Source organism: Equus caballus, chromosome 28, assembly GCF_041296265.1.
Source record: "Equus caballus isolate H_3958 breed thoroughbred chromosome 28, TB-T2T, whole genome shotgun sequence".
NCBI classification, from domain to species: domain Eukaryota; kingdom Metazoa; phylum Chordata; class Mammalia; order Perissodactyla; family Equidae; genus Equus; species Equus caballus.
In genome coordinates this window covers 30636447-30660625 of record NC_091711.1, presented here as the reverse complement: position 1 = coordinate 30660625, position 24179 = coordinate 30636447, and the positions used below count along the sequence as shown (strand labels likewise).

The window sequence follows — 24179 nt, the reverse complement described above, 5'->3', positions numbered from 1 at the left end:
GTAGGCAGAGTGTGCGAACTTAACCACTACACCACTGGGCAGATCCCTCATTTTCTTGGTGGTTTCCTTTGCTTTACAGAAGCTTTTTAATCTAATGTAGTTCCATTTGTTTATTTTTTCTTTTGTTTCCCTTGCCTGAGGAGACATGGTATTCAAAAAGATACTGCTAACACCAATGCCAGAGTGTGCTGCCTATATTTTCTTCTAAGAGTTTTATAGTTTCAGGTCTTGTATTCAAATCTTCAATTTATTTTGAGTTAATTTTTGTGTGTAGTGTAAGATAATGGTCTGCTTTCATTCTTTTGCATGTGACTGTCCAGTTTTCCCAACACCATTTAATTGAAGAGACTTTCCTTTCTCCATTGTGTGTTCTTGGCTCCCTTGTCACAGATTAGTTGTCCATAGATGTGTGGTTTTATTTCTGGGCTCTCAATTCTGTTCCATTGATCTGTGTGTCTGTTTCTGTGCCAGTACCATGCTGTTTTGATTCCCATAGCTTTGTAGTATAATTAGAATTCAGGGAGTGTGATACCTGCAACTTTGTTCTTTTTTCTCAGGCTTCCTTTGAATATTGAGGGTCTTTTGTTGTTCCATATAAATTTTAGAATTCTTTGGTCTGTTTCTGTGAAGAAGGTCATTGAGATTCTCATTGGGATTGCATTTGAATCTGTAGATTGCTTTAGGTAATATGGACATTTTAACTACGTTTATTCTTCCAATCCATGAGCCTGGAATATCATTCTATTTCTTTATGTTTTCTTCAATTTCTTTCAATAATGTCTCATAGTTTTCAGTGGATAGATCTTTCAACTCCTTGGTTAAATTTATTCCTAGGTATTTTATTCTTTTATTGTGATTATAAATGGAATTGTATTCTTGACTTCTCTTTCTGATAGTTTGTTGTTAGTGTATAGAAATGAAACTGAGTTTTGTATGTTGATTTTGTATCCTGAAACTTTATTATATTTGTTGATTATTTCTAATAGTTTTTTGATAGATTCTTTAGAGTTTTCTGTATATAGAATCATGTCATCTGCAAATAATGAGAGTTTCACTTCTTCTTTTCCAATTTTGATACCTTTTATTTTTTTTCTTGCCTAATTGCTCTGGCTAAAACTTCCAGTACTATGTTGAATAAGAGTGGTGAGAGTGGGCATCCTTGTCTTGTTCCTGTTTTTATTTTTTTTATTTTATTTATTTTTATTTATTTATTTTTTATTTTTTTTATTTATATATATTTTTTATTAATGTTATGATAGATTACAAGCTTGTGAGATTTAAGTTGTACATTTTTGTTAGTCATGTTGTGGGTACACCACTTCCCCCTTCGTACCCTCCCCCCACCCCCCCTTTTCCCTGGTAACCACCAATCAGATCTCCTTCTCAATATACTAATTTCCACCTATGAGTGGAGTCATATAGAGATCGTCTTTCTCTGACTGACTTATTTCGCTTAACATAATGCCCTCGAGGTCCATCCACGTTGTTGTGAATGGGCCAATTTCGTCTTTTTTTATGGCTGAGTAGTATTCCATTGTGTATATATACCACATCTTCTTTATCCAGTCATCAGTTTCTGGGCATGTAGGCTGGTTCCACGTCTTGGCTATTGTAAATAATGCTGCGATGAACATAGGGGTGCAACGGACTCTTGAGATATCTGTTATCAGGTTCTTAGGATAGATACCCAGTAATGGTATGGCTGGGTCATAGGGTATTTCTATTTTTAACTTTTTGAGAAATCTCCATACTGTTTTCCATAGTGGCTGTACCAGTTTGCATTCCCACCAACAGTGTATGAGGGTTCCTCTTTCTCCACAACCTCTCCAACATTTGTCGTTCTTGGTTTTGGATGTTTTTGCCAATCTAACGGGGTTAAGGTGATATCTTAGTGTAGTTTTGATTTGCATTTCCCTGATGATTAGCGATGATGAACATCTTTTCATGTGTCTATTGGCCATATTCATATCTTCTTTTGAGAAATGTCTGTTCATGTCCTCTGCCCATTTTTTGATCGGGTTGTTTGTTTTTTTGTTGTTAAGCAGTGTGAGTTCTTTGTATATTATGGAGATTAACCCTTTGTCGGATAAGTGGCTTGTAAATATTTTTTCCCAATTAGTGAGCTGTTTTTTTGTTTCAATTCTGTTTTCCCTTGCCTTGAAGAAGCTCTTTAGTCTGATGAAGTCCCATTTGTTTATTCTTTCTATTGTTTCCCTCAACTGAGGAGTTACAGTGTCCGAAAAGATTCTTTTGAAACTGATGTCAAAGAGTGTACTGCCTATATTCTCTTCCAAAAGACTTATTGTCTCAGGCCTAATCTTTAGGTCTTTGATCCATTTTGAGTTTATTTTGGTGTGTGGTGAAAAAGAATGGTCAATTTTCAATCTTTTGCATGTGGCTGTCCAGTTTTCCCAGCACCATTTGTTGAAGAGACTTTCTTTTCTCCATTGTAGGCCCTCTGCTCCTTTGTCGAAGATTAGCTGTCCATAGATGTGTGGTTTTATCTCTGGGCTTTCAATTCTGTTCCATTGATCTGTGGACCTGTTTTTGTACCAGTACCATGCTGTTTTGATCACTGTAGCTTTGTAGTATGTTTTGAAATCGGGGATTGTGATTCCGCCGGCTTTGTTTTTCTTGCTCAGGATTGCTTTAGCAATTCGTGGTCTTTTGTTCCCCCATATGAATTTTAGGATTGTTTGTTCAATTTCTGTGAAGAATGTTCTTGGGATTCTGATTGGGATAGCATTGAATCTGTATATTGCTTTAGGTAGTATGGACATTTTAACTATGTTTATTCTTCCAATCCATGTACAAGGAATGTTTTTCCATCTCTTTATGTCATCGCCTATTTCTTTCAAGAAAGTCTTGTAGTTTTCATTGTATAGATCCTTCACTTCCTTGGTTAAGTTTATCCCCAGGTATTTTATTCTTTTCGTTGCGATTGTGAATGGGATAGAGTTCTTGAGTTCTTTTTCTGTTAGTTTATTGTTAGTGTATAGAAATGCTACTGATTTATGCACGTTAATTTTATACCCTGCTATTTTGCTGTAGTTGTTGATTATTTCTAATAGTTTTTCTGTGGATTCTTTGGGGTTTTCTATGTATAAGATCATGTCGTCTGCAAACAACGAGAGTTTTACTTCTTCATTACCTATTTGGATTCCTTTTATTTCTTTTTCCTGCCGAATTGCTCTGGCCAGCACCTCCAGTACTATGTTGAATAGGAGTGGTGAAAGTGGGCACCCTTGTCTTGTTCCTGTCCTCAGAGGGATGGTTTTCAGCTTTTGTCCATTGAGTATGATGTTGGCTGTGGGTCTATCATATATGGCCTTTATTATGTTGAGGTACTTTCCTTCTATACCCATTTTACTGAGGGTCTTTATCATAAATGGGTGTTGGATCTTGTCGAATGCTTTCTCTGCATCTATTGAGATGATCATGTGGTTTTTGTTTTTCATTTTGTTGATGTAGTGTATCACGTTGATTGACTTGTGGATGTTGAACCATCCCTGTGTCCCTGGTATAAATCCCACTTGATCATGGTGTATAATCTTTTTGATGTATTGCTGTAATTGGTTTGCCAAAATTTTGTTGAGGATTTTTGCATCTATGTTCATCAGTGATATCAGCCTGTAGTTCTCCTTCTTTGTGTTGTCCTTGTCAGGTTTGGGGATCAGAGTGATGTTGGCTTCATAGAATGTGTTAGGGAGTTCTCCATCTTTCTCAATTTTCTGGAACAGTTTGAGGAGAATAGGTATTAAGTCTTCTTTGAATGTTTGGTAGAATTCTCCAGAGAAGCCGTCTGGTCCTGGACTCTTGTTTTTGGGGAGGTTTTTGATTACCGTTTCTATTTCCTTACTTGTGATTGGTCTATTCAGATTCTCCATTTCTTCCTGATTCAGTTTGGGGAGATTGTAGGAGTCTAGGAATTTGTCCATTTCTTCCAGGTTGTTCAATTTGTTGGCGTATAGTTTTTCATAGTATTCTCTTATGATCTCTTGTATTTCATTGGTATCTGTTGTGATTTCTCCTCTGTCATTCCTGATTTTATTAATTTGCGATTTCTCTCTTCTTTTCTTGGTGAGTCTGGCTAGGGGTTTGTCAATTTTGTTAATTCTTTCGAAGAACCAACTCTTTGTTTCATTGATCCTTTCTATTGTCTTTTTTGTTTCAATATCGTTTATTTCTGCTCTTATTTTTATTATTTCCCTCCTTCTACTGACTCTGGGCTTTGTTTGTTCTTCTTTTTCTAGTTCTGTTAGGTGTCGTTTGAGGTTGCTTACGTGAGCTTTTTCTTGTTTAGTGAGGTGAGCCTGTATTGCGATGAATTTCCCTCTTAGGACTGCTTTTGCTGCATCCCAAATGATTTGGTATGTCATGTTCTCATTTTCATTTGTCTCCAGATAATATTTGATTTCTTCTTTAATTTCTTCAATGATCCATTGTTTGTTGAGAAGCGTGTTGTTTAGTCTCCACATTTTTGCACCTTTCTCTGCTTTTTTCTTGTAGTTGATTTCTAGTGTAATAGCGTTATGATCAGAAAAGATGCTTGATATTATTTCAACTCTCTTGTATTTATTGATGTTTGCTTTGGTTCCCAAAATATGGTCAATCCTTGAGAATGTTCCATGTGCACTTGAGAAGAATGTGTAACCTGCTGTTTTTGGATGAAGTGTTCTCTATATATCTATTAAGTCCATCTGGTCTAATTTTTCATTTAATTCTATTATTTCCTTGTTGATTTTCTGTCTGGATGTTCTGTCCATTGGTGTTAATGGTGTGTTGAGGTCCCCTACTATTATTGTATTGTTGTTGATGTCTTCTTTTAGTTCTATTAAGAGTTGCTTTACAAATTTTGGTGCTCCTGTGTTGGGTGCGTATATATTTATAAGTGTTATGTCTTCTTGGTGGAGAGTCCCTTTTATCATTATATACTGTCCCTCTTTATCTTTCTTTATCTGTTTTGTTTTGAAATCTACCTTGTCTGATATTAGTATAGCGACACCTGCTTTCTTTTGTTCATTATTAGCTTGGAGTATTGTTCTCCATCCCTTCACTCTGAGTCTGTGTTTGTCTTTGGGGCTGAGGTGTGTTTCCTGGAGGCAGCATATTGTTGGATCTTGTTCTTTGATCCATCCTGCCACTCTGTGTCTTTTGATTGGGGAGTTCAATCCATTTACATTTAGAGTGATTATTGAGACGTGGGGGCCTACCACTACCATTTTGTGTCTTGTTTTCCGGTTTTCTTCAGTTTCCTTTGTTTCTCGTCCCATGGTTTAATCTGTTCTGATGTAGAGCTGCTACTCTCTGTTGTTGTCCTTCTACTTATCTCCTCTGCTCTTGGTTTTGTAGCCCCTTTCCTTTTTTGGATTTTTCAGGAATGAGGGTTTTCCTGAGGATTTCCTGAAGAGGAGGTTTTGTGGCAATGAACTCCCTTAATTTTTGTTTATCTGGGAAAGTTTTTATTTCTCCATCGTATTTGAAGGATATTTTCGCTGGGTAGAGAATTCTCGGCTGTAGATTTTTGTCCTTCAGATTTTTGAATATATCATTCCACTCTCTTCTAGCCTGTAAAGTTTCTGCTGAGAAATCTGCTGATAGCCTGATGGGGGTTCCTTTGTAGGTTAGTTTCTTTTGCCTGGCTGTCCTTAATATTTTCTCCTTGTCGTTGACTTTTGCTAGCTTCACTACTATATGCCGTGGAGTTGGTCTTCTTGCATTGATAAAGTTTGGAGATCTATTGGCTTCTGTCACCTGAAGATCCATCTCCCTCACCAGATTTGGGAAGTTCTCAGCCATTATTTCTTTGAATAGGTTTTCTGCCCCTTTCTCCTTCTCTTCTCCCTCTGGTATACCTATAATCCTTACGTTGCATCTCCTAATTGTGTCTGATAATTCTCGGAGAGTTTCTTCATTTCTTTTAAGTCTTGCTTCTCTCTCCTCCTCTGCCTGCAACAATTCTATATTGCCATCTTCCAGATTGCTAATTCTTTCCTCCATATTATCGGCCCTACTGTTCAGAGCATCTAGATTTTTCTTAATCTCCTCTATTGTGTTCTTCATTTCCAATATTTCTGTTTGGTTCTTCTTTATCGTATCAAACTCTTTTGTGGCATAGCTCCTGAACTCGTTGAGTTGTCGGTCAGAATTCTCTCTTAACTCATTGAGAATCCTAATGATGGCTGTTTTGAAGTCATCATCATTTAGGTTATATATCTCATTTTCTTTGGGATTGTTTTCTGTGTATTTGTTACTTTCTTTCTGTTCTGGAGATTTAATGTATTTTTTCATATTGCTTGATGATGTTTATTTGTGCCTCCGCATGGAGATAGAGTTTAGTTGCTCCTTTCACTTGTTTCAGCTGCTGCGGTGGGGGGAGCAGCTGTTTATACTTCACCAACCAGGAACCCTGTCCGTAGTTGCTAACTGGGCCTGGGCCCCTCTTCGTAGCCACAGTGGCCCTTTGGATTCCCTCCTCTGCCGTGGGGGCCATCACAGGGGGGCTTCAGGCTGCAGGTGCCTACTGTTGTTGCCCACCTAGATGCGCTCTCTCCTTGGGGTCTGCAACAGTGTTATGGGCTTTTCCAGCGGCCAGTGGTGGGATCACTTATATTTGTCGCTCCGTTGCTGTCGGCACCCACCAAATCTCACTTGTCCTCTATGGGTCGCAGGAGAGCTATTGGCATCTTCTACAGTCTGTGGTTAGTACACCTAGCTATGCTGCTTTTGCCCTGGGGTCTTCCAGCCTTGTGGCTGGCGGCTGGGTGCCTTCTACTGGTGCTGTGCAGAGGCTTTCCCTAAGGCTGCTGTGAGCCTGTAGGGTTTCCCCCTAGGCTACTAAGCTGGGTCTCTGGAACTCTCTCCAGCCCCAGTCCTCTCCGAGATCTCCGGCAATCCCTAGCCTCACGGGGTGGGCAACGGCAGCTGGGGGTCGCCCCGCCCTCTGGGATTCTCTCCGGGCCTCTCCCGGAGCCGTGAATGCTCAGCGTGACCCCTCTGCTAACGGCACACAGAGAGTTTTGTCTGCTGCCCGGGCGGAGCTCCAGCGCTTCCCCTCCGGGTCGCCGAACCGGCCTTTGAAAGTTCCCCCAGCCCCGGTCCTCTCCGAGATCTCCGGCAATCCCTAGTCCCACGGGGCGGGCAACGGCAGCTGGGGGTCGCCCCGCCCTCTGGGCTTCTCTCCGGGCCTCTGCCGGGAGCCCTGAATGCTGGGCGTGGCCCCTCTGCTAATGGCAGACAGAGAGTTTTGTCTGCTGCCTGGCGGAGCTGCGGCGCTTCCCCTCCGGGTCGCCGAACCGGCCTTTGAAAGTTCCCCCGCCCCGGTCCTCTCCGATCCTCTCCGAGATCTCTGGCAATCCCTAGCCCCATGGGGCGGGCAACGGCAGCTGGGGGTCGCCCCGCCCTCTGGGATTCTCTCCAGGCCTCTCCCGGAGCCGTGAATGCTCAGCGTGGCCCCTCTGCTAACGGCACACAGAGAGTTTTGTCTGCTGCCCGGGCGGAGCTCCGGCGCTTCCCCTCTGGGTCGCCGAACCGGCCTTTGAAAGTTCCCCCAGCTCCGGTCCTCTCCGAGATCTCCGGCAATCCCTAGTCCCACGGGGCAGGCAACGGCAGCTGGGAGACCTCCGTGCCCTCCGTGTCTCTCTCTGGGACCCTCCGGGCGCCCCGAGCACCAGGCTGGGTCTCCCCGCCAATGGCGGGGAGAGACTCTCCCCGCGGGCTCAGGTGTGCAACTCCAAAGTTTCCCTCTGCGTTTAGGAGTAATTGCGGGGGGTTTAGGTAGGGTTCTGGTCACCTGTTTCCACCGTCGCTCCTCTGTTGTGTTCTCGCTCCTGCCCTAGATGTGTGTGGATCCTCTGGGGGCGTCCGTTGGAAGAAAGCCGCTTGCGGGTACTAGGCTGCCCGTCGGGGTCAGAGAGTTTTCACCTATTTCCACATCCTCCCGGAGGAAAGTCCATCCGCCTTCCGATGTATAGTCGCGTGGGTGTCTCAGACGTCCTGAGATGCTGTCTGGATATCCTTTGTCAAGCGATAAGTGTCCAAATAATTGTAGACTCGAAGGGCGAGAGACAAAGAGGACTACTCACGGCGCCATCTTGGCTCTCCCTTGTTCCTGTTTTTAGACGAATGGCTTTTAGTTTTTCTCCATTGAATATGATATTGGCTATGGGTTTGTCATAGATGACCTGTTATGTTGGGGTACTTTCCTTCTATACCCATTTTATTGAGAGTTTTTTAAAATCATAAATGGATGTTGGATCCTGTCAGATTCTTTCTCTGCATCTGTTGAGATGGTCATGTAGTTTTTATTCTTCATTTTGTTAATGTGGTATATCACTTGATTGATTTGTGGATGTTGACCCATCCCTACATCCCTGGAATAAATCCCGTTTGATTGTGGTGTATGATCCTTTTAATGTATTATTGTAGTTGATTTACTAATATTTTGTTGAGGACGTTTGCATCTATGTTCATCAGTGATATTGACCTGTAATTTTCCTTTTTTTGTGTTGTCCTCCTCTTATTTTGGTATCAAGGTAGTGTTCACCTCACAAAATGAGTTAGGAAGCATCCCTTCCTCTTCAATTTTTCAGAATAGTTTGAGAAAGATAGGACTTAAATTTTTGAATGTTTGGTAGAATTCACCAGAGAAGCCATCTGGTCTTGGACTTTTGTTTTTTAGAAGTTTTTGATTACTGTTTCAATCTGTTTGCTTGTGATTGGCCTATTCAGATTCTCATTTCTTCTTGATTCAGTTTTGGGAGGTTATGATTCTAAGAATTCATCCACTTATTCTAGGTTATCCAGTTTATTGGCATATAGCTTTTCATACTATTCTCTTATAATCCTCTGTATTTCTATGGTGGCCATTGTCATTTCTCCTCTTTAATTTCTTATTTTATTTATTTGAATATTCTCACTTTTTTTCTTAGTGAGTCTGGCTAAGGCTTGTCAATTTGGTTTCTCTTCTCAAAGAACCAGCTCTTAGTTTCACTGATCCTTTCTGTTGTTTTTTCAGTCTCTATTTCATTTATTTCTCCTCTGATTTTTATTATTTCCTTCCTTCTACTGACTTTGGGCTTTGTTTGTTCTTCTTTTTCTACTTCTTTTATGTATATGGTAGGCCTGTATATTTGAGATTTTTCTTGTTTGTTGAGATTGGCCTGTCTTGCTATAAATTTCCCGCTTAGTACTGCTTTTGCTGCATCCCATATTTTTGTATATTGTGTTTTCATTGTCATTTGTCTCTAGATTTTTTTGATTTCTCCTTTGATTACTTCAGTGATTCAGTGGTTGTTCAGTATCATGTTACTTAGTCTCCACATATTTGTGACTTTCCCAGCTTTTTTCTTGTAGCTGATTTCTAGTTTCATAGAATTGTGGTTGGAAAAGATGCTTGATATGATTTCAATCTTCTTAAATTTATTGAGGCTTGCTTTATTTCTCAACATATGGTCCATCTTTGAGACCGTTTCATTTAAACTTGAGAAGAATGTATATTCTGCCATTTTTGGATGGAATGTGCTATATATATTTATTAAGTCCATCTGGTCTAGTGTTTCATTGTTTCATTTAAGGCCACTGTTTCCTTGACTTTCAGTCTTGATGATCTATCCATTGACCTAAGTGGGGTGTTAAGGTCCCCTACTATTATTGTGTTCCTGTCATTTTCTCCCTTTAGGTCTGTTAATAGTTGCTTTATATACTTTGGTGCTCCTGTGTTTGCTGCATATATATTAATAAATGTTATGTCTTTTTGGTGGAATGTCCCTTTTATCATTATATAATAACCGTCTTTGTCTCTTATCTTTTTTATCTTGAAATTTACTTTGTCTAAGTATGGCTACACCTGCTTTCTTTTGCTTGCCATTTGCCTGGAGTATCATCTTCCATCTCTTCACTCTGAGCCTATGTTTGTCTTTAGAGCTGAGGTGTTTTTCCTGGAGGTAGCATATTGATGAGTCTTCTTTTTTAACCCATCCAGCCACTCTGTGTCTTTTGATTGGTGGACTCAATCCATTTACATTTAGAGTGATTATTGATATATGAGGGTTTAAAACTGCCATTTTATCTTTTGTTTTCTGTTTATTGTTCCCTTACCCTTGTATTTCTGGCTGCCATTTCAGTTTGCTGGTTTTCAGTGATTGCTCAGTTTTTCTCTTATTTATGATTTCTGACTCTGCTCTGATTTTTTGTTTTATAATTACCATGAGGTTTGTATAAATGATCTCATAGAGCCAGCCCTGATGGCCTAGTGGTTAAAGTTTGGCACTCACCACTTTGGTGGTCCAAGTTCACTTCCCACTTGTGGAACCATACCACCCATTTGTCAGTTGCCATACTGTGGTGGTGGCTCAAATATAAGAACTGGAACAACTTACAACTAGGATGTACAAACATACACTGCAGCTTTGGGGAGGAAAAAAAAAAAGAAGAAGATTGGCAACAGATGTTAGCTCAGGGTGAATCTTTCCCTGCCAAAAAAAAAAAAGAAAAGAAAAAAAGATCTCATAGATGAGATAGTCCATTTTGTGATAGCCTCTTCTCTTCGTTAGCCTATGCAGGTTCCATTATTCTCCCCTTCTGTGGTTTTGATGTCACAAATTATTCTTTTTTTGTGTTGCGAGTTTCTGACTAAATTGAAGTGTTTATAGTTATTTTTGGTGCTTTCTTTCCCTTTATCCTTTATTTTATAATTAAGTGTTTGGTAACATATTCTGATGGAGAGCTGCAATTTTCTGATTTTGTCTGTCTATTTATCTCCTTGCTCCAAGCTTTGTTAACCTTTGCCTTTTTGTTTCAGAGGGCTCCCTTCATCATTTCTTGTAAGGCAGGTCTAGTGGTGATGAACTCCTTCAGCTTTTGTTTGTCTGGGAAAGCTTTTATTTCTCTGTCATATCTGAAGGATAATTTGACTGGATAGAGTACTTTTGGGTGATACTTTTTGTCTTTCAGTATGTTAAATGTATCATTCCACTCTCTCCTAGCCTGTAAGGTTTCTGCTGAGAAATCTACTGAAAGCCTGATGGGGGTTTCTTTGTAGGTTATTTTCTTCTCTCTTGCTGTCCTTAATATCTTTTCTTTGTCATTGACTTTTGGCAGGTTTAATATTATATGTTTTGGACAACGTCTTTTTGCATTGATGTAATTAGGAGTTCTATTGTCTTCGTGTATTTGCATGTCCAGTTCTTTCTTCAGGTTTGGGAAGTTCTCAGCTATTATTGCCGTGAACAAGCTCTCTGCTCATTTCTCCCTCCCTTCTCTCTCGGGGATACCTATATCCTTATGTTACTTTTCCTAATTGAGTTGGATATTTCTCACAGAATTTCTTCATTTTAAAAAAATTTTAGTTCTCTCTCCTCCTTCACCTGAATCATTTCTAGGTTTCTATCTTTGAGCTCACTGATTCTCTCCTCTATAAGATCTGCTCTATTTTTTATGCTTTCTGCATTATTTTTTATCTCATTAATTGGGTTCTTCATATCCAGAATTTCTGTTTGGTTTTTCTTAGAGCTTTAATCTCTTTGGTGAAGTATTTATTCTCTTCATTAATTTTATTCCTGAGCTTGTTGAACTCTCTTTCTGAGTTTTCTAGTAACTTGTCTAGTTTCTTAGATTTTTTATTTTTTTCCTTTTTCTCCCCAAAGCCCCCCGGTACATAGTTGTATATTCTTCGTTGTGGGTCCTTCTAGTTGTGGCCTGTGGGACGCTGCCTCAGCATGGTTTGATGAGCAGTGCCATGTCCACACCCAGGATTCGAACCAACGAAACACTGGGCCACCTGCAGCAGAGCACGTGAACTTAACCACTCGGCCACGGGGCCAGCCCCAACTTGTTGAGTTTCTTTATGACAGCTATTTTGAATTCTTTGTCAGTCAGATTGTAATCTTCTGTGCCTTCAAGTTTAGTTCCTGGAGAGCTGTCATTCTCCTGTTCTGCTGTTGCTGTAGTTCTTCATGGTGTTTGTTGAATTGATCCTCTGCCCACACATTTGTGTTAGTTACCAACTTTCTTATTTTGTTAAAGGTTTGGTTACTATGGTTCTGAGCTGCTTCTTGTTATATTTGAGAGCCTGCAACTTTCCGCCCTCTCCTCTCTCTGCTGGTGCCTTTGTTGTGACACTTGTGCCTCTGAGGTTGCTGGTGCTGGTTGCTTTTGATGTCATTGCAGTCTCAGGTGTTGTCACCAGGCTGCAAGGACTGCTGCTTCTTCCAGGGTCACCTGGGTCTTATATTATCCCACTTGCTCTTTGCAGGCTCTCCACAAGCTCAGATGCTGCTGCCTGGTACACCACCAGCACTGCTTCTGCTGGGTTATCTGGGGGTGCTGGCAACACCGCTGCCAGGGGTGTGGGGTTCACAGGTGTTGCTGTTGCTGTTGGGGACCTGGGTTCTTGTATGCAGCTCCTGCTGCTGATAGAGCCAGTGTCAGGGGTGCCACCACTGGGGGCTGGAGTCTCAGGTTCTGCTGTGGCTCTTGAAGCCTTAGGTAGCAGGTGTCACCTGCCACTGTTGGGGGAGGAGTAGGGTCTAAGCCGCAAGTGTTCTTGCTGGCCCTGCAGTCTCTGGTCACTGGTGCCCACCAGTGTGCTTTTTAAGGCCTCAGGTCAGGGGTCCCTGCTCCTGCCAGTGAAATCGTGGTTTGGTTGCTGTCCCCATTGCTGGAGAGACCAGTGCAACTTCAGATGTACTGATGTATGGATCAATCAGGCAGTCTGGTGTGCTGTGCAGGGAGTCCTTTGTTGGTCACTGGATATCTGACTGGTTGTAATTTAGAGGGGAGAGACCAATGGAATGACTCATTCCACCATGATGCTCATGTCACTCTTATTGTTGAATTTTAAGAGTTCTTTGTATATTTTGGATAACAGTCTTTTTTTAGCTGTGTCTTTTGCAAATATTTTCTTCTAGTCTATGGTTTATCTTCTGATTCTCTCAGTATTGTCTTTTGAAGAGCAGAAGTTTTTAATTTTATGAAGCCCAGCTGATCAATTATTTCTTTCATAAATTGTGTCTTTGGTGTTGTATCTAAAAAGGCATCACCATACCCAGGGTCATCATAGTTTTCTCCTATGTTATCTTCTAGGAGTTTTATAGTTTTGCGTTTTACATTTAAGCCTATGATCCATTTTGGGTTAATTTTGGTGAAGGGTGTAAGGTCTGTATCTAGATTCATTTTTTTGCTTGTAGATGTTAAGTTGTTCCAGCACCCTTTGTTGAAGAAACAATTGTATTGCCATTGTATTGCCTTTGCTCCTTTGTCAAAAATCAGTTGAGTTTATTTATGTGAGTCTATTTCTGGGCTCTCTATCCTGTTCCATTGATCTATTTGTCTATTCTTTCACCAATGCCACACTGTCTTGATTAGTGTAGCTTTGTAGTAAGTCTTGAAGTCAGGTAGAGTCAGTCCTCCAGTTTTGTTCTTCTCCTTCAATATCGTGTTGACTATTCAGAGGCTTTTTTCTCTCCATATAAGCTTTAGAATCAGTTTGCTATCTACAAAGGAACTTTTCTGAAATTTTGATTGAGATTGCATTGAATCTATAGATCAAATTTTGAAGAACTATCTTGATAATATTGAGTCTTCCTATCCATGAGCATGGGTTATCTCTCCATTTATTTAGTTCTTCTTTGATTTTGTTCATCAGAGTTTTGTGGTTTACTTCATACAGATCTTGCATATATTTTGCTAGATTTATACCTAAGAATTTCATTAGGAGTGGTGCTAATGTATATGGTATTGTGGTTTAATTTTAAATTCTACCTATTCATTGTTGGTATATAGGAAGCCATTGCAGTTTGTATATTAACCTTGTATCCTTCAAACTTGCTATAATCACTTGTTAGTTCCAGGAGTTTTTTTATCAGTTCTTTCAGATTTTCTACATAGATGATCGTGTCGTCTGTGAACAAATGCAGTTTTATTTCTTCCTTCCCAATCTGTATACCTTTTATTTCTTTTTCTTGCCTTATTACATTAGCAAGTACTTCCAGTACAATATTGTAAGGAATGGTGAAAAGAGACATCCTTGCTTCATACCTGATCTTAGTGGGAAAGCTTCAAGTTTCTCACCGATAAGTATGGTGTTAGCTGTAAGTTCTTGTAGGTAGTCTTTATTGAGTTGAGAAAGTTCTCATCTAATCCTAGTTTACTGAAAGTTTTTATGATGAATTGGTGTTGAATTTTGTTGGATACTCTTTCTGCATCTATTGATGTGATCATGTGATTTTTCTTTTTAGTCCGTTGATGTGATAGGTTCCATTAATTGATTTTTGAATGTTGAACCAGGCTTGCATACCTGGGATAAATCCCACTTGCTTGTGGTGTATAATTCTTTTTTGGATTTGATTTGCTAATATTTGTAGAGCACTTTTGCATCCAATTTCCTGAGAGATATTGGTCTGTAGTTTTCTTTTCTTGCAATATCTTTATCTGGTTTTGGCATTAGGGTAATACTGGCCTCGTAGAATGAGTTAGGAAGTCTTTCTGCTTCTATGCTCTGAAAGAGATTGTAGAGAATTGGTGTAATTTCTTCCTTAAATGTTTGGTAGAATTTATCAGTGAACCCATCTGGACCTGGAGCTTTCTGTTTTGGAAGGTTATTAACTATTGATTCAATTTCTTTAATAGATATAGTCCTATTCAGATCATCTATTTCTTCTTGTGTGAGTTTTGGCAGATCATGTCTTTCAAGGAATTGCCCCATTTCATCTTGATTATCAAATTTGTGGGAATAGAATTATTATCCTTCCATTAAAAAAAATATAGTATGCCCCTCTGGGGCTGGCCCCATGGCCAAGTGGTTAAGTTCGCGTGCTCTGCTGCAGGCGGCCCAGTGTTTCATTGGTTTGGATCGTGGGCACGGACATGGCACTGCTCATCAAACCACGCTGAGGCAGCGTCCCACATGCCACAACTAGAAGGACCTACAACGAAGACTATGCAACTATGTACTGGGGGGCTTTGGGGAGAAAAAGGAAAAAAATAAAATCTTAAAAAAATAAATAAATAAAATATATATATATAGTATGCCCCTCTACTTCTTAGACATATGGTAGCAAATTATATAGTCTTTTCTCCATCTTGATCCCTTCTTAGTAATATGTACAGCTTGTCTTTCAAGGACTGGTAGAGCAGTGTGTTTATTTGAACCACAATGACAAATACTCATTGACCCCATTCATAATATCAAATGTTTTTTTAGCTTAATTACAATATAAATGCTTTTTAATGTATTTAATTTATCCAATATTGGATCTGTGTATGTTTTCTGAGGGTAGAAACCAGGTCTATTTAACTTATTAAATAAAATTTTAAGCTCTATTTGTTTTGGAACATTTTATGAGATTTGGACCTAGTTTTAGACCAGTGACTATAGAGGTAGGTGCCCGATAAATGATATAGCTTTCCCTGATGATTTTTTGAGAAATACTTTTGTTGTGTATGTTTCACAGTTATACATGCATTTTCTCTCCTTTTACAGTCACAGGATTTCATCTGTGGGGCGCAGTAGTGGCAACAGGGGTGGTCTGCACATTCTACTGCACACTGGTATGTCAAGAATATTTTTTATCCTTTCATCTACCCACTTGCTTTGCAAAACTGAAAATTCCAATAGTTGTGTGCTGCAGTCTGGGTTGTTCATACCTATTCTCTTACTCCTACCTCCTACAGTGTAACTTTTTTGTAAGGAATATTCAGTCTGGGGTAAAATTTAATCCTTCTTAGAACATTGATCATAACTGAACATTTTTTCTTTCATCTAAACTGTGCAATGGTCCCTAATCTTGTCTCCTAATTCATCCTTACTGTTGCCAGGTTATTATGGCTGTGCTCATATTATTCTTCCACTTAGAAATCTGAGATAAATTCCCACTGTCTTTAGGCAGGAGTGGCCGTCAAAATATGTAACAACCAGTATGGCATGGGCTCTGATATTATCATAGATGCTGGTCCTTAGTGTCTATGCAAGTGGTGCAAGTTTTATGGTGTCCCCGATAGTCTGGGTTTTAACCCTTTAGTTGCTAGATCTTTTAGAAGACAGGGTACCCATGGAGGGCCTGGTCCAGCCAAGGTCATAGGTCCTGGAAGGGGACACTTGAAAAGTTTGTGGCAGTGTCTAGTACAATACAACTTGAGTATTTCAACAACTGGCATGACCTTCTATGTATATACTAGTTGAATATCAGCCCTCCCTATAGGATAAAATATCTGCCTATAGGCACATATTGCCTTTTGCAATTTGACTCTGAATTTTCTTCCCAACAATCTCCCCATACCACTCCAAAATATATATCTGGCCGCACTCAATGTGCCATGTACTTTGACCTCTCTGTGCTTTTGCCCATGCTGTTTTCACTACTTGGAGGGACTTCCATCTTTGCCTCTGCTTATGTTTGAAGGTTTGGCTTAAATATCCCCTTCTCTTGAAGGTTCTCCTAACCTGACCATTTCCCTTGGTGGTACTCTTGGCCAAGATCCATGTTTTCATTGTTTTTGTCTAGTGTAGTGTATAGCATGTAGATGTTTAATAATGTCAGATAGAAACATTAATTCTAATACACTTTCCCTTCAAAGGGTGGTCTTAAAGCAGTTATATGGACAGATGTTTTCCAAGTTGGGATCATGGTGGCTGGATTTTTATGTGTGATTATACAGTCTGTGGTGACTGAAGGTGGAATCAGCACTATTCTAAATGATGCCTATAATGGTGGAAGATTAAACTTCTGGAAGTAAGTAGCTCTTTACCTCTTGGTTAATAGAACACTCTTTTTGCTTTTTCTATAAAAATAATGTCTTTATTGAAATAGTAAGTTTACTTTAGAAAACAAACGAACCTCTAAGAATGTGGTGTAGAAAAATGAAGCTGACAAATAAATGTGTAAGCAGTTTTCACCAGGTCTTTAAGGGGTTAAAACAGTCAGATGGCGCTTAGTTATGTGATACTTAGGATGGTGCATCCTCCTGAGAAGGCATTTATAGCAGGAGTATTTTATTCCAGATATTAAAGTCTGGAATAGGTTCAAGGGTAGGGTAGAGTGATAAGGGAAGAGATAATGGAGAGAGAAGAAAAGGAAACTTCTTAAGAGAAAAACACTAAAAGATAGTGATTCCATTTTGACAGTTTTGTTTCACACAGCCTGGAAAATTTCTCTTTTGATATTGCTCTGGTAATGTATACTATATTATTATGTATTATAATTATATTTATGTGTAAGTATTATATATTATATATTATTTAATAGTCTATATTATTTCTGAGGAATTGATTATGAAAGTTATGGTTGATGCATCAAGTGTCAGTATTGCGTATAATATAAGATGTCTTAAACAACTGTTCAGTTTTCCTAAAGAGAGACTAGTGGAAAAACTAGATATTTCACCCCACTATATATCACTCAATTTAAAAGAATATTTAAAACACCTTCCCTTTTGGACTAGTAGTGTCATGCTTTTACATCATGTTCAGTATAGAGAAGGGCTCATTTTGACATGGACCAGCTTATTTTCTTTTTAAGCAGTCCTACTTTGAGGCACGAAGGCTGAAATCACTGGAAAGAAGAAATAAAACAGAGTTTGCACTTTGTTGGCTCTCTTCTGGTTTTCTGAAAATAGGTTCTAACATTTGAGAAGAGCTTTTTCAGAAATTGGACAGGGTCAATGTGTTGATTTGCAGGAATGAATTACAGCAAATCAACTTCAACTGTTTTCAGTATTTTTTTTCTTTTTACCTCAAGATTCAGATTCCAAGGAAGAGAGCCTCCAGTTGGCTTAGCTTGAGCATGATTCCATCCATCCCTTAGCTAGAGCAGAGCAGGATGTTTTGATTGACAGCCATGTAGACTATTAAATGGAGAAATGGTAGCTTCCCCATAGTAAACCTGGATTGCTGTTACCAGAAGAGGGGAGAATGGACACTAAGAAGCAGATACAACCTGTGTCCACTCAGGAGATCTTGGTCATTCCCAAATCTCTTCCTGGTAGGCTGGGTTGAGGGGAGAGGTTGTGGAACCAATCGTTTTTCTGCAAGATAACTGTTACTTTGTACAAAGGATACACATACTCCCCCATTGAAGTGGTAACATGCATCAATAAAAGATTCTAAAGAATAAAAGATAAGACATTTTTATGATCTTTACTTTGAAGACTGCCAACCATTAAATAATAATGAAAAGGCTTATCGTGTATCCCTTGTAATTCTAATAAGTTTTGAGAATATCACAGGCAAAATATCTGCTCTGGTGGAGATAAATGAAGAGAAGGATTTTGTGTTGGTATTTTCTGTGCAGTCTTTAGTTGGCATAAATATGCTGTTTGGCCTGAAACCACTGAATTTTGTGTTTTAAATCTTGTCTTACTTCCCTCAGGTAGCTCGCTGAATCCTTTGGCTCTTGATTTCCATTTGCTAACATAGTGGCTACTTTCTCTATGGGAGAAAAGGTCAACACCCTTGACGCTCTTAGACTTTGACATTAAATATTAGAGAATGGAATAGAGGCTTTGATCTTTCCACAGGAATGCCAGAATATGCATAAAATCCAAACACTTTATTCAACTGATCTCATATATAAGATTTGGAATAGATTTGAAGAAATTCATAATTTTCAGGAAGTTTCCATGAAAGCTAATTTTGCAGAAATTTATCAAACCCATATTGTGTATCAGAGATGAACAGAATCATTCCTTCCAATGTGGTACCTTAAGAAGGATTAAAAGATGTATAAGCAGTGAAGTTAAGCTTTGTAACAATATTTTTGTCTTAGGTAAATGTTACAAAGTGTCTTGTAACTATTAGTTTTTAGCTTGTGCACACAGCATTTTCAGAAAGCGTGATTAGGGGCTGGCCCGGTGGTGCAGCGGTTAAGTGTGTACGTTCTGCTTTGGCAGCCCGAGGTTCACTGGTTCAGATCCCGGGTGTGGACATGGCACTGCTTGGCAAGCCATCCTGTGGCAGGCGTCTCACAGTAGAGGAAGATGGGCACGGATGTTAGCTCAGGGCCAGTCTTCCTCAGCAAAAAGAGGAGGATTGGTGGCAGATGTTAGCTCAGGGCTAATCTTCCTCAAAAAAACAAAAAAGAAAGAAAAGAAAAAAGAAAGAATGATTATAATGACATGGTAGTTTTAGAACATGAAAACCTTTAAACTGCCTTAATTGACTGATTTCTTGAGCTTAAATATAAATTAGAACTGTGACTGTACATGTGCTAAGAAAGGAGTTATACACTCAAAATGTGCCAATTTTGTGTTCATTTCAGTACCCTATCTCTTGCTGTGGTGAATTTAGGAACCTATGTTTCTCTTTTCAGTGTCATGGTCTTCTCTGTTTATAACATGGCAGACTTGCTTAAATAATTTCCTATGGCTATGGGAGAACAATTTATATAAACACTCAGAATGATTATTTATTTTCCCCCAGTCCCATCCAGAATTTCTAAATCTCTGAAAGTATCAATTTTTGTTTCATTAAACTTAAGTTAGGAATATTTCTACCTCTTATATTACTTGATAAATTTGTATATATTTATGTATATGTACATATTTATATAGGTATACACTGCTTGCTTCAAAAAATATTCTTTGAGGATTTTCTGTAGTTTTTTTGCTGATGGTTCCGACTTGTTTTCTGTTTCTTTTCGTTTAGTTTTAATCCTAATCCTTTGCAAAGACACACATTCTGGACAATTATAATAGGAGGGACCTTCACGTGGGCCAGCATCTATGGTGTCAACCAATCACAAGTGCAGAGATATATTTCCTGTAAAAGCAGATTCCAGGCAAAAATGTAAGCCAAACTGTGGTATATAGATCATTATAACCATCAGTTATCTTTATGGAAACTCTTTCGTAAGTCAAGCTTTGCTCAAGTTTAAGTCTTTCATATCATGAAATTCCAAGAGATATATGATATACTTACTTACAAAAGGATAAAGTGGTACTGTATGTTTTAAATCAGATATAGAAAATATTTATATGAATTGTTAAGTAAAATAAGTCTTATCAAATAAATAGGCATTTACTGTGTATCTGTGTAACGAGCTATCGGGATTAAAAAATTATAAATACAAGGCTCTTATTGTTAAGAAACTTAACATCAAATTAGGAAATACATGCAAGTGAAATAACACTAGAGAGGCATAACAGTTCCCTGAAACAATATGACAATAGAGGAAATGTTCCAGAGCATTTTATTGCCAGATGTGCTGGTGTATTTTATTTTCAGACACAATCATAAATTTATAACCCTGCTCTAATACTTGCTACTTGAGTGATCCTGGATCAGTTCTTAGACTCTTTTAGCTTCAGTTTCTAAACTTGGTAAATGAACCTAAGAAATATACCTCTCATGGGAGGTATTGTGGAATACTGTGTTTGGCACACACATATTAGAAGTCCAGTAAATGTGAATTCCTTTTCCACCTAAAATCATGGAATGCAAAGGCAGAAGATGAGTAAGAAATTCTTGTCAACCAGGCAGATCCTGAAGGATGATCATATGTGGGCAGGTGGAGGAGAGTGGGAGGGCATTCTAGGTAAGCAGAGTAATTTGGACAAAGCATAGAGGTTGAAAGGACGACATGGTCAGGGAACTCTCAAGCTCATCTTGGCTTGAGCGAAGAGTATCAACAGTGGCTGGTTGTTTCTCAGGAGGCCTCAGATCAGCTTGGTGACCACCATTCGTTGTGCTGATAAATATGGCTCACTAGGCCCACATGCATGTAGGAGCCTAGAAACTCTAAAGAGATTAACAGTGTGATTGGAGTAGGAGAAGGAGTGGCAATTCTATTTCTATTCAAAGGAGAACATGAAAATACTGTGATGACACATGTTAGAGCTCAATATATTGAGAGTAAATTGGTTTGGACATTATCTATCTTTAGAAATTTCCACAACGACAGATATATATGAATATGAGTACAATAATTAGATATGGAATTCCCCAAAAGTGAGCTTAGGAGTTCTGATATTTTAAGGAACTTGAAGGCATGTAATTTATATATCCAGTAATCCACTGGATTTTGAATCTATACCAGAGCGGATGCCTCTCCCAAAGTAATTGTGCACATGCTCTTCTATTTCTTTGGGAACATGAAACTCAAAAAGCCCAATTTTATAGCTGTAAGAGCAGCGTTAGAGCTTTCTTAATAGGAAGCAGTTTCCTTCAGGATAGCCCAATGGGTCTCCTTAGCAAGGCGGACTCCCCGAGCTCAGGGGAACCATTTTCTCCTGTTTTCTAACACTCTCCTTGGGAAGAATGAATCCAGCCACAAAGTGAAGACCTACTGACATTGACTGGTCAGGGACAATATCAGATGTTGATAAGTGGTGTATTTGGATAGTATTAAAGTCAAAATGATATGGTAAAATGTTAAACTCATATATAAGCAAGGGCTGAGCAGGAAAGTGTCAGGGCATATTTTCTGATGATTTGGAGATGAGATATAGCTACTTTCACTATTTTTATACAATAACAAAAAATGTAGTAAATTTAGTCAATTCAAAGGAAAAGGCTAGCAATCTGTTGTTTGGCACCCGTTGCAGGGTGGGTCCTCTGGAAGCCAACTTTGTGATGGAGGTTAGCATGCCAGAGTCTATTACAGTAACGCTGTAGAAGAGAAGGAAGAGAACGAAGCAGAACTGGACAGAGGGAGATATTGGACTGTTACTTGGTCTCAACAGAGGCTTCGCAGGGAGCTTGGAAGCTGGGATGACTCTTCAGACTTACCCCAAGTTAGAGGGGACTGGGCCTTTAAATCTCTGGTTCCAGAAGTCATTAGATGCAGGCTTCCCTGGGGAAGCAGGCATGACTTTGGGAGTGATACCTCCCTTCAGCCTAGGACAGCTCATCACAGTGTCCACCACAGCACCGCTGGGGAAAAAATGTAGCCACCTTAGTGAAGGAAATGTTTTCTATTCAACTGATTATTAAGACATAGCATTCAATGACATTAGCACTAATAACATCAATAACTACCATTTAACAAGTGTTTATCACATTCCAAGCACTGTGCTATATGATATATATTATTTCATTTAGGCTTATAACCCTGTGAGGTGGGCATTGTTATGTCTAGGTGTAAATGGAGAAACTGAGGATGGGAGAGGCTGAATTACTTGCCCGGGGTCACATATGGCAGGTAGAGCCAGAATTTATGCTCAGGTCTGACTCCAGTGCTGTTACATGAACCTTTGCATCCTACTGGAGCACATGTATTATATTGTATTATAATGCTGAACAATGTTTGAGAAGATACCCGTCCAAGGAATACAGGTTTGCCTTTCATACCTAATGGATGATATTACAAACCACATTTAAACAAGTTTGATGAGTTGCTATGTAGATGCTAACAATATTTAGCAGTTTATAATTGCGTTACTTTAAAAAGGAAAATGAACAATAGTTGCTGCTCTGTTGACTAATCAAATCTCTATTTCATGACAAGAAGCCCTGAAGTAAGATAATTAGATACCATTATGAAGCTGATAATACCCATGGAACTCTGACGAGGAGGATACATTCGTTCAATGGAAAAATCCCATCTATTCCAAGTATTTCCACACACATTGTTGACTGACATCATAAGCAGAATGTTATGAATAAAATAGGCCAGAATAAAATAAATAGCATTTTTGATAACCAAAAGATAGCATGCATTTATTGAGAATAATCATGAAAGTTTCTCTGTTTGTTTAACAAGTTTCCTAATCTTTGGGATGGAAATTACAGTTGTCATTTGCTGGTTTGTTTTCACTTCTGTAGGTCTCTCTACATCAATCTTTTGGGACTTTGGGTAATCCTCGTCTGCTCAGTGCTTTGTGGACTCGCCCTGTATTCCAGGTACCATGATTGTGATCCCTGGACAGCCAAGAAAATATCTGCACCAGACCAGGTTGAGTACCATGTCTTTCTTACACACGGATTAATAACATTCAGAAAGCTCATTAATTGGGAAGAAAGAGTGTTTATGTTCTTGTAGAGAAACAGCAAATTGGTACAATATAATCATCTTTGACTTCTATAATGCATTTGGCAAAAATTTATTTTAGCAGATCCAGCAAGAGTGAAGAATGCTGCATCCAAGATTAAAATATTGAAATACCTGGAAAAATTTGAAGCCAAGTGTTAGATAGAAATAACTCAAGGCTGGGAGTAGAAATGTAAACACAGTTAAAAAAACTATACACGCAACATGGTACTGTAGAGTATTTTGTGGGTATTGTTAGATTGCTCATTTATGAACAGTTATATTCCATTCTTTCACGGATAAAGAAACGAATCCAACAAGTGAACATTTATTGAGTACCAACTATGTGATGAGATTCTGTGCAAAGAGCCTTGTATCCTTTATCTCTTTTAATTTTCACAATCCTGTAATTCTAATCTTATAGATGAGGAAATGAATGAACCTCAGAGACGTGACATAGCCAATAAATAAGAATAACTGCAAGCACTCATCACATACTTACCACGGGCCAGGTGCTATCATAAGTGCTTTACATAAATTTCAACTTCTAATCCTCACAGTTACGCTTTGAAATAGGTGCTATGATTATCTCCCTTTCAAACATGAGGAAACCAAAGCACAGAGAAATTAAGTAACCAGCTAATAAACTTGGATGCAGGATTTGAACCCTGGCAGGCTGCCACCAGAGTCCTACCTTTGAACCTCTCTGTCATATACCATCGTTCAGAAAGTGGAGCTAGAATTCAAACCCAGGACTCCCTGACTCCAAAGCCTGAGTTTTTGTTCTCAGAGTTCCTGCCAAAATTATTTTCCAGGACTTGCTTGTAAATCAAGTGCCCAGGGGACTCATTAGAATGAAGATAGGGTAAATTTTTTGTTGGTGCAAATGCATCACATATTCCCAGAAAAATACAGCTTTGTGGGATTAGAAAATGAAGGCATGCTTGAGCTGTGTATCTCAACCTTATCTTAGCCCATCCTCTCCTTTTGATAAACGGATCCTTCCTATTCACTCAGAGAATCCAAGAATCATGTTTGCTCTGAAGATGGAGGCACTCTTCCATTATATTCACTCTAGTCAAGAATTTTTTGTGGTTTTTGTTGATCTTTATTGTCTGTAGTTTGTATCATGAAGACAATAGGGATTTTAAAAATGTTTCTGATATGCCTTCCCTTACCCCGGACAAAAATATCCCTACAACTTCCTAACCTTGAGAC

At 39.0% G+C, this 24179-nt stretch overlaps 1 protein-coding gene across 1 annotated transcript in view; it reads left to right on the top strand.

Moving 5' to 3' along the window:
* Window positions 1–24179, top strand: part of SLC5A8 (solute carrier family 5 member 8) — a 65439-nt gene that overhangs the window by 13489 nt on the left and 27771 nt on the right. The window contains exons 4-7 of the mRNA XM_001916081.6: window positions 15482–15549; window positions 16576–16730; window positions 19640–19780; window positions 22757–22886. Coding sequence (XP_001916116.4) covers window positions 15482–15549; window positions 16576–16730; window positions 19640–19780; window positions 22757–22886 — 494 coding nt within the window. The remainder of the gene's footprint in view (window positions 1–15481; window positions 15550–16575; window positions 16731–19639; window positions 19781–22756; window positions 22887–24179) is intronic.